General features: G+C 35.5%; 1 protein-coding gene across 1 annotated transcript; it reads left to right on the top strand.

Annotated features, from left to right (window-relative positions):
- The first annotated feature begins 2,402 nt into the window (after window positions 1-2,402).
- Window positions 2,403-10,886, top strand: LOC141587357 (protein NRT1/ PTR FAMILY 6.3-like). Its single transcript, XM_074408824.1, has 5 exons — window positions 2,403-2,680; window positions 3,538-3,715; window positions 3,956-3,995; window positions 5,706-6,262; window positions 9,834-10,886. The coding sequence occupies exons 1-5, from the start codon at window positions 2,536-2,538 to the stop codon at window positions 10,699-10,701; spliced, it is 1,788 nt and encodes a 595-aa protein (XP_074264925.1). The 5' UTR covers window positions 2,403-2,535; the 3' UTR covers window positions 10,702-10,886.
- Window positions 10,887-11,336: the final 450 nt, after the last annotated feature.

Raw genomic sequence — 11,336 nt, 5'->3', positions numbered from 1 at the left:
AATGTACAAAGTGTCATGCATCTTCATATAAAAGTAAAAAGAATTCAATTGGGTGGCGAATTCCTTGTAAACCATTAACTTATTTCCCTCTTGCGCTAAGGTTACAACGACTATATGCAAACAAGCACATAGCATGTGAGATGAGTTGACACCATAGAAACTCCCGATTAAGAGAAAGGGGGACAATGGAACACCCAAGTGATGGAGAAGCGTGAAAACACTTCGATATCGAGCATCCATAGTTTGCAAATGAGCCTTGCAATGTTCGGCTAGGTTTGTGTACAGATGGATTTCAACCTTATGAGCAATTCGGGAAAAGTTACTCATGTTGGCCTGTGATTGTCACTCTTTACTAGTTACCTCCTTGGTTATGCATGAAAAGACAATTTATGTTCTTATTGTAACATCCTCACATACCAAGGCGCCTTACCAAGGACCACCCTAGCATGAGAGACTGTTACTATCTCGGTTGCCCGAGGATAGTATATCAAAAGAAATCATTCCACAACATTTATTAAAGTGTATAAGTTAAAGTTTACATAGTTCCAAAAACCAAACCAAAGAAATGTTTACTACTACTCAAAACAACCGAAAGCTAAACGGCTAAACTCGTAACAGCGGAAGCTAGACTCGAAGCGATAACTCCCCATCTTGTTCCCATAGTATAATCAAAATACGACAAAGTACGATAAAGATAAACAGTTGTTCCGCAATCCATCTCTAACTCCCAATCACAGCTCGTAACTGACTACACACCAAAGTGTGTAGCCCTGCCAGTAGGAGACCGCAGCCTTGCCCACCTAAGCCCCCGCTCATCAACGAGCGATAACCCTGCTCATTAATGTGCACATCCTCTCCCGCGGCGGGTTCCACAGAGGGCGAATCAAGGGCGTGAAGCCACTCCCGCAAGTGACTCCACTCAGCCGAGGACGCACCTTGTGGACATCATCAACCATCTCAACTCCAACACCCAAACTCCAACACACCAACAACAACCAATCACAATATCAATCAAATCAATTAATCACAACAATACATTAAATCAATTATACAACAAACTGAGTAGGGAAACCCTACCTTTTCGCAATCCAAGCACACACAAGCAACCATTAGTATTCTCCATGTCACCGTCACCTACACACAAATAATGACATACCATCACTATAAACCATTTCCCCAAATTATCCAAATTAGGGTTTGCACAATTCTAACAATAATAATAATAAACTGATTAGGAATATTAGAGACTTACTAGCATAGACGGCACGGACAACAAGATTCAAAAGCTCACAATCGATCACCCTTGGCTTAGGAAGAGATGAAGATGATTAGAGAAGTTTAGAGCATCGTTAGGTTTTGTAAAATAATGATTTAGAACTGATTAGAAACTGCTCAACACGCTATTTATACTTCTCTAATCATTTTAATCAAACCGCGGAAATAAAACCTGTCAGACCGAATATTCGGTCTAGTATGCCATACTCGGTCTAATATTGAGAATACTCGGTCGAGTATTCCTGGACAGTAGCTTGACCAGAAACACGTGACGCATTACTCGGCCGAGTAACAGGACTTAGAAAAACATAGTATTACACTTATCTCTGCTCGTTCCAGGTCCTAAGAACCCTAAGAAAAATTTGGATGTCTACCTCCAACCGTTGATCAAAGAATTGAAAGAACTTTGGGAAACCGGCGTGTATACCTACGATGTCTCTAAGAAACAGAATTTTCAATTAAAGGTTACATTAGTGTGGACGATCAATGATTTCCCTCCATATGGCATGCTTTCCAGTTGGTCCACATCTAGGTATCGTTCTTGTCCTTATTATCAAGAAAAAGATCATAAATCTTTTTGGCTTAAAAATAGCAAAAAGGTTTGTTGGTTCAATTGTCACTGTGAGTTCTTGAGACCTGATCATCCTTTCCGTAACAATTGTAAGTATTTTGGCTCAAAGCGGACAATAGCATACTCTTATGAACCGTGAATACCGACGCAATTAAGGCCCAATAAAATTCATCCACGCTTCCGTGCAACACTTATCTATGTATAAACTTTAGAAAAAAAATGAATACTAATAAACTCAGATTTGAAATCAGTATACCATGAATTAGGGCCGGTCAAATGTTTGAGTCGGGTCGGACCAGGTGGAGGTTGACCCAAAATCGACCCGGAATAGGGTTAAGGGGTGGGGGCCGGGTTGGATTGGGTTGGAGCGGGGCGGGGCCGGGTTGGATTGGGTTGGAGAGTTATAAATTGACCTGTTATGGGAGTTGGGCCGGGCCTACCATTAATTGTATTGAATGGTGTAAGAATAACTCAATGTGAATTTACTATTACTATGGGACCCATACTCCTCCAGAGTCCACACCTTATATATATCTCTCCTCTTATTTCACAACTCTATAACACACTCCTACATCGATCTCTATTCTCTACTATCTTTCTCTTTTAGTTATTATCTTCCCTCCAAAAACCAGGGAAAAAGATAATACTAATATAAATATATCCAAAACAAAAGAAAAGATTAAGAAAAAATGCCTCTTCCAGGAAGTAAAGCAAGTATGGCATCCTTGGACACGGAAGTTGGAAAAGATTGTCTCACCGATGCATGGGATTACAAAGCTAGACCTGCTGATCGAACTAAAACTGGTGGTTGGAAGGCCGCTGCTATGATATTAGGTACTCTTTCGATTCCGAAATACGCCTTTTACCGTGTAAAACGGTCTTTTTATTGATTAAACATTCGTTTTAAGTATATATTTATACATAAAGAATCGTCTCAACCTCTAATACGGTCTTACACGATAGTTATTATACTAGAAATTGAGATGGTTAGTAATTTCCTAGTACAAATAGGCATGTTCTATGTAATGATATCAATGCCGACGTCGGCTTAATTAGGTGGTTAAGTCATTGAGTAATCACGTATTCTTGTTTAAGACATGCATATCCATCTTAAACATGAAATAAGTCAAATAGTTAGATGAGATAAAAAGAATAATATTCCGTATTCTGAGAATGTCAAAAAGCTTGTCCCATCTGATCATATAAATTGATATTTGATCTGTTTTAATTTTAAGGGATATAACCGTCTTAAGGAATACCATGCTCGTGTCTGAAAACACCCCCTCACCACAAATTTTGAACTAGGCTCGTCTAGTTATTGTCCAATGACTTTACCAAATTTAATTTTGTTTGTTTCAGTGTCCTATTATTGCTGTTTCTTCTGACACACCCTTGGCTTAATATTTCGTCGTATCAAGGACAAAATATTAATATAGACGAGTTTATTTTTGTACTAGATCTTGATCGAGTTGTAACCCTCAACGACTTTATCCGTTAAATTTGACTGCTGTAGAATACAAATTACTCCGTATATAATACAAATGTCTCACCGTGTGAAACAGTCCTTTTATTGATTAAACTCTCATTCATTACTATTAATCGTATAATTACTTCAATTAAATTAAGACGTTCGAGATTATTACGTATATATTACTATTATGAATATTAAAAGTGTATGTGAATTTGTGCAGGAGGGGAAGCATGTGAAAGATTGACAACCCTAGGAATAGCAGTAAATTTAGTGACATATTTAACAGGAGTGATGCATTTAGGGAATGCGGCTTCAGCTAATACCGTCACTAATTTCATGGGAACTTCCTTCATGCTTTGTCTCCTTGGTGGTTTTGTTGCTGACACCTTTCTTGGACGGTTTGTCTTACTATCTTATCTTACACTTCTTTTATCAGTTGAATCTCTCGTAAAACGGTTTCGTTATACAATATACGGCGACCTTATAAGAGTATACATCTCATACAAGGATAACAATGAATTATGAATATGGCGTATTATTAGTTTATTAGTACTAAGTTTTATATGATTGACAACGGTCTTATTTAATTATTTGTAACTCATCATTAATATTTAAATATATTTTACTTATTGTTCCAGGTATCTGACAATTGCTATATTTGCCACAGTTCAAGCAGCGGTAAGTCAATTTTTTTCTCTTTTTTGTTTGTCTTCTATTTGTACTTATATTATTGTATTTTTGAGCAATTAATTTATAGATTAGATTATTTTAATAATTAGTAAGTAATAATAATAGGGTAATAATATGCCCAGTAGATTTTAGAGTCATGACTAGTGGTACTCATTAACTCAGGTCCTGAGTTTAAATCCCGTTACCATCATATTTTTGATACCAAAGCGTTTCAAACCTACGTTATGAATATGCAGTACGTCCATGATGTTAATTTCCAACTAACATGTGTATTATTATTGGATTTATATAGAGACTTTTTGGACAAATTAAACAGTCTTGATAAGAAAATGCATTATTATTGGATTTATATAGACTTGTCTCACAAAAAAGGCCACCTAAGTAGGACCTAATGAATCAATGCTTGTATAGTAATTGATCATTATTATTAATAAAATTATCCTAATTAAAAAATCCCAAAATATATAACTCGAAATTAATCTTAATAGCTAAAGCCTAAAAGACCTCTTTTTTTCCCTAATTGCTGTAGTGTTTTGGAATTTGTATAGCACTAGTGTAGCTCCCGTGCTATAGCAGGGTTTTTCTAGATGGAAATGTAAGAAAAATTAACAATTAAACTATTGGTATTTTTCTATTTTAAATTATACAACATATATTTATGACTACTTTTATTGTGTACAAAATCAGAATATCATTAAAATGAAATAGGGGAGCAGTTAATTAGAGAAATATACTAAGTACTGTAAATAGTAGTTAGCGACGTAGGTGGAAAAAGTTTGAGATTGTTATTTTTTTTTTAGTAAAAATGGGATGTCAAGTGATTCTCTAAAATAATAATTATTGCATTATTGAAAAATTTAAGAACTTTTAATTTATAATATAATACTAACTTTATTTAGTTTTAATGAAAAGTAATAATTATGAATTTAATAAAAAGATTAGAGTTATAATTATTAAAACATATTTATTGAAAAGATAATTTTATGATACTTATTTCCTAATTTAGATATATGCTTTTTGGAGGGAAAATTAAGAGAATTTTTATTCTTTTAGTAGTAGGGAGGATTAGTAGTAGGGGGATGGGTAATAATACATGAAACAATGTAAAACGGCATATTAAAAGAAAATTTAATTTTTTTTCCTAAAAAGACATATATAATATGTAACAGGGGAAGTATAATATCGAAGGTGTTTTATGATTGATAAGTAAGAAAAGTAAGATTTAACAATAAAATATTGCACGATAGGTTTATATACCAAAAGTAGAATGGATAGTTTGGAATAGATTTTATCCAAATTGGGAAGGGGTAGTTTGGAATGGATTAGAGGGAGCATATGATTGGCAGTTCATCGATTATTCATTTTTTTTTTTTTTTTGGAACTTAGTTCAATGAATATCAGGTTCAAGATATTAATTTCCAAAAAACATTTGTATTATTATAAATATTCACTCCATGATACTAATTTCCAACGAACATTTGTATTATTATTGGAAATATCGACTTTTTAGACAAAACATATTGGATTTATATAGAAACTTGTTGAGCAAAATGTTGTCTTGACAAACAAAGGCCACCTAAGTCGGTCACCTAATGGATCCATGCTTGTATAGTAATTGATCATTTATTGACTAAATTATCCTAATTTAAAAATTCCAAAATATAAATTCGAAACTAAATTATTTATTCAACGGTGCAGGGTGTGACGGTCCTAACCATATCAACTATAATCCCAAGCCTCCGACCACCACCATGCACCACCAACCAAGAATGCGAGCCAGCCACAGACGCACAACTGGGTGTACTCTACTTAGCACTATACCTAACCGCCCTAGGAACAGGCGGACTAAAATCAAGTGTATCAGGGTTCGGATCAGATCAGTTTGACGAGTCAAACCCGGAAGAGAGGACCCAAATGGGAAAATTCTTTAATTGGTTCTTTTTCTTCATAAGTCTAGGGTCACTAGCAGCCGTGACAATATTGGTATACATACAAGATAACATGGGTAGACAATGGGGGTATGGCATATGTGCAAGTGCAATAATGTTGGCTCTTGGTGTGTTTTTATGTGGCACAAGACGGTACCGTTTTAAGAGGCTTGTGGGTAGTCCTTTGACACAAATTGCTGCTGTTTTTGTCGCTGCTTTGAAGAAAAGGCACATGGATTTGCCTTATGATTCATCTCTACTTTATAATATTGACGATCAAAATTCCATGAAAACTAAGCAAAAGTTGCCTCATAGCAAGCAATTCAGGTCAGTATCCTTTTCCGCAAATTATATTATAAGACCATTGTATAGTGCAACTATTTAAAAAGTGAGCATTTTATGGTAAAAGGTAAACCTGATAAAATTGAACCGACCTGAATAAACCGACCCAAACCCAAAGTGAGGTCCTTAATCTGACTCGAAACTTGAATTGACCTGTTAAGAAGTGAACACGTTTTAATATAGTAAAATGATTACTTTTTAACATAAAATGGTTACTGTTATCATAAAGTTGACATTTTTAGTCTGTCGCAGCATACTACCGCCACGCACATTAACTACATTTTTCACTTTATTTTGTCTTTTTTTTTTTTTTTGAGGAATTGTCTTTTTTTCTTTTGGTTTAAAGAGATTCCTACTTTTTGCTTGTGATTATTTATGTTGTGTATACATCGTATTAGCTTTCATGTGTGCTTTTTTGTCACATGATTGATCTGAGTCTTGTTGATCATCATCACGTATGTGAACATATATTATGTGGTTACGTACGCATTGTTGCCACTTTTTTGTGTGGAAAGTGGTTTGTTATTTGAAGGTGTCTAGTGAATATTGTTTGTGGAAATTAAAAAGGTTGTGGACTTGTGGTAGTACGTGTGTTGTCGGGTGGTAGGAATTTTAAGTACAATCGTTTTGGTAGTCCCTCCGGTTTAAGCTAATTGTTACTGTAATTCAAAGAGTTTGTCTAACTTAAGTATCAGTTTTAGGTCCGAGACGTGAGTGTAGTGGTTTTATTACTCTTAGGGGTACGAAGGTAAAGTTAGTCGTCCTTGGAAAAAAGTGATACCGTAACAAAAAAACGTACAACAATGAATAATAAATTTTTTGATTGGCCAAAACTAGAGATGGAATTGGGCTATGCCTCGTGCCTGGAGGAAAAATAACACGGATCAGGCATGTGAAGATCGGATAAGTGAAGTATCGTGTCGTGTCGTGCCGAGTCGGTGAAATGAAATAGCAGCCCATGGTCCATGGCATGTCGTGCCATGTTGGATTGTGCCAGTACTAAAATGAACCATGAACCGTATTCGGGCATGCCAGCCCAACAGCCCACGTGCCACTTCAATCTCTAGCCACAACTCGGCCTGGCTAATACGTACACTATTGTGGATTCCCTAGATTCGCCCATGCTCAATCCATAATAAGTAATAAACGATAAACGATTAAACTGGATCTTGGACTATTAGTTGTTCACTAGTAAATAATTATTGGTCCTCAAATTTATGTGTCGTTTTCATTTTATGCGCTTGCATATATCTAAGAATCATTGCCCATTTCCCTTGAAGCATGTTAGCCAGTGTCCCACGGATCATAAAATGCCGAGCACCTTGATCAATACACTGTTCATTAGTCATCATTTCCTGTTCATGGTTTTGCTCCCAAAGTCCCACATGCCACATGAAAGTGAGTATACAATTTGTTTTTTTATGGGAGACCTTCTCTTATACTCCCTCCTAATCTAATTGTTGGTTCCTCTTTCCTTTTCGATGATAGTCGGATATTGGTTCCCCTTCCTTTTTTGGTAAGTTTTGTGTGGTCCAAATTCAATTTCGTGTGGAGTAGAGTATTTTGTGTGGTCCAAATTCATTTTCTTAATTTTGGTACACAAAAGATAGGAAACCAACAATTAAACTAGGAGGGAATAGTTTTTTCAAGGTGTGTCCTAAAGATACATTAAGTTAATTAAAGAAAGATTTGTAAGAATATTTCGCTAATTATGAATTTATATTTTCAATAATATTTCTTTAATTAACTTATTAAGTGTTATTTTAGGTAGGAGAGACCTAGCTAGTAGCAAAGAGTAACACTCGTTACCCCAAATTTCCAAAAAAATTGTTAAGATCGATTACCGATTTTTTCTACCACAAAATTCTTAAATATGGACATTAACATAAGTATAAAACAACATGAGGTGGTTCATTAGAAAATTTTATTTTAGGTTTGCCCCCTGCTGGTCGTAGGTCCCACCTTAGAAAACCGTTAATCTAATACGAGCTTACTAAAATGTTGTGCCGAATATAAGAAAGCAATAAAAGACCTAAATGAAACACTCATATTTAAGGAGTTTACTCTTCGGATAGACTTCTATATAGATGTGAAAATGGGTTGACCTATAAAATAAGGCCAAATAGATAATCCTAGCACAAAATAATAATATTTCATTAAATTCGCAACTTATACGCTCTTTAATCCTAGCACAAAATAACATACGATAACATAACAATATTGAAAACATTGATAATTTGCGCCTGAATGACGCATAATAACAAATGTGTAGTTCTTTACTATGGAAAACGTCAAAAGCGCAGACAATTTAGCGAGTCAATTTATCTGTGTTTGAAATTTTAAAAAAAATGAAAGGACATTGAAAATCAGATTTGTGTCAAATACAAGTTTCCCTAAAAATGAACCAAGTGGAAGCAATCATGTAACGCAAGTTTTATGTATATAATTTGGTAGTCGGTCGATATCAAAAAAAATTAGGATAACATTTGACATAAATAAAGTGAACAAGGTGGGTGAATTAGTCTTATGAATATGATATATCTATGCTTTTAGGAGTACTATACTATCTAGTATCTATGTTGTGGTCACATTTTAATCTTGACATTCAACAGTTATACTAGACAAAGTTTGGCCATATATAATCTCTCTAACACAAATTGGTTAACCAGCAAGAAAATATATATAGCACTATTTTAGTAGAACATACATTATAATGGGTACTTGATTGATTGACTATGATTAATCCTTACCTTTACTTGATTTAAGTGTTGCACGACCGTTTCATATAATAATTACGGGATAAATTTTGGCTATATTTACTCTCTCTAATTGGTTAGCCAAAAAAAAAACGTGTAAGGATGGAGTGTTGTCTAGTAGTTTAATCATTTTAAACTAAGGTAAAACTTTGTGGAGACAAGGTTCAAGCCTCGCTCCTTAGCAATTTTGTGGCTTATTTAATAAGCATGCGATGTCAACTAACTTAGTCGGTAAAGTCGTGAAAGATGGTATTCATGATCTGAGTTTAAATTCCGTCAGCATTAAGATTGGCTTTTAAGCTCCCTTGAAGCCTATTTTAATAAACATTATTATGAAACTTATTGATTGACTATTATTAATCTTAACTTTACTTGATTCAAGTGTTACTTGTATCACCTTTACTTGATTTCCTTTTTAGGTTGTGGTTAGTGGAGGTTGTATCTAAGCACCAAATTTAATTATGGTAATCACAATCATTTGAGAAATTAACGACCACTTTTTAGGCTTAATTTTGACTTCCTTTTCCTCTGCTTGCTTATCTCCACACGTGGTCGACTGGTCGACATAACAAGCAAATAGTATCGCTTCTCAAATAATTGTGTGGTTATGATACTTTTACAGTCGATATTCATGATCTGAATTCAAAACAAGTCATTCGATGACGATAGCAATAACAATTACTCCATATTGTGTTATACAATCGTCTTATGCAAGACCAAACGATTTTGTTGCTATACTATAGACTATACTAATAATACATGTATTTCAACATTGACTGATTTTTTGTTTGTGCCTTTAGGTTCTTAGACAAGGCAGCTATAAAGGGTTCTTCACTAAATGAAGATAAAATCAACAAATGGTGCTTGGCATCCTTGACCGACGTCGAAGAGGTGAAATTGGTGATCAGAATGCTACCAATTTGGGCTACAACCATAATTTTCTGGACAATTTACGCCCAAATGACGACATTTTCAGTCTCACAAGCCACGACCATGGACCGTCACATAGGCAAATCTTTTGAAATCCCGGCTGCATCACTTACCGTTTTCTTTGTTGGTAGTATCCTCTTAACAGTCCCGGTATACGACAAGGTGATTGTTCCGATATCCTCTAAACTCCTTCACAATCCACATGGACTCACACCACTCCAGAGGATTGGAGTCGGACTAGTGCTCTCTATATTGGCCATGGTATCAGCCTCTCTTGTCGAAATAAAACGTCTCAACGCCGTTCAGTCTGAAGGAATTGCTGATAAACCCGGTGCAATCGTCAACTTAAGTGTTTTCTGGCTGATTCCACAGTTTTTCTTTGTGGGATCAGGGGAGGCATTTACGTACATCGGTCAATTAGACTTTTTCCTAAGGGAATGTCCGAAAGGAATGAAGACGATGAGCACAGGGTTATTTTTAAGTACACTTTCCTTAGGGTTTTTCCTTAGCTCGTTTCTCGTGACAGTCGTACACAAAATTACTAGCAAGAACCCCTGGCTAGCCGATAACTTGAATCAAGGAAGACTCGACAATTTCTACTGGTTGCTCTCGGGTTTAAGCCTATTGAACTTCTTTGTGTACTTGGTATTTGCAAAGTGGTATAGGTACAAGGAAAAATGGCTTGCCGCGGAAGGGTATGATGTCACGGACGAGGAAGAAGCCGGGTGCCATCACTGATGTATGAATTGCAGTATACTGTATTTTTTGCGTGCTAACGCCTTTTTTTCATAAATTCGCGCTTCGTGTGATGTTAATTATGTCACATATCACTACTCTACTTTTAATGTATTTTTGTAAACTTCACTTTGTATAATAGAAGATGCTTTGTCTAAAGGAAAAAAAGGATGGACAAAGTTTGTGGTAGAAAACTATTTCATGTGAAAGTGTAATCATGCCATGATATTTGGATGATTGTCCTAGGAGAAAAGGACTAGTGCACAGCATAACTAGCCTGAAGCTTGTAAGAAGTAAAAAGAACAAGTTTCATAATAGTTGGGTTTTAACAATCACCTTAAGGTTTTGGTTGAGATGACATTTATCATGGTATCAGAATCAGTGTGACCAAAGGTCACGAGTTCAAATCATGGCAACCTCAATAACTCCTCAAAACTCACGAAGGGAATTTCAGCGCACGGGGAATTTGTATAAATACAAAGTGTATTGATATTATCTTGAATTAGTTTTTTACTCGACAATCTTGTGGTGTATGTAATAGATAAAAGACGCGACAAGAACCAGGGTTGTTTTCGATTGATAGCTACGGGTGCAGAGTGCTCCTCTTCATCCCCGCTCGGATCTAATGACATCCCTAT

Source organism: Silene latifolia, chromosome 6 (genome assembly GCF_048544455.1).
Source record: "Silene latifolia isolate original U9 population chromosome 6, ASM4854445v1, whole genome shotgun sequence".
NCBI classification, from domain to species: domain Eukaryota; kingdom Viridiplantae; phylum Streptophyta; class Magnoliopsida; order Caryophyllales; family Caryophyllaceae; genus Silene; species Silene latifolia.
The sequence above is the reverse complement of the archived record's forward strand: the minus strand, read 5'-3'. Positions and strand labels throughout refer to the sequence as shown.

What these genes read in the sequence shown, in the direction of transcription:
- LOC141587357 (XM_074408824.1), top strand. Translation starts at nt 2,536, where the DNA reads ATGCCTCTTCCAGGAAGTAAAGCAAGTATGGCATCCTTGGACACGGAA. An exon ending in GGCCGCTGCTATGATATTAG is followed by an intron (nt 2,681 to 3,537) that starts GTACTCTTTCGA and finishes GAATTTGTGCAG; the next exon opens with GAGGGGAAGCATGTGAAAGA. An exon ending in TTGCCACAGTTCAAGCAGCG is followed by an intron (nt 3,996 to 5,705) that starts GTAAGTCAATTT and finishes TCAACGGTGCAG; the next exon opens with GGTGTGACGGTCCTAACCAT.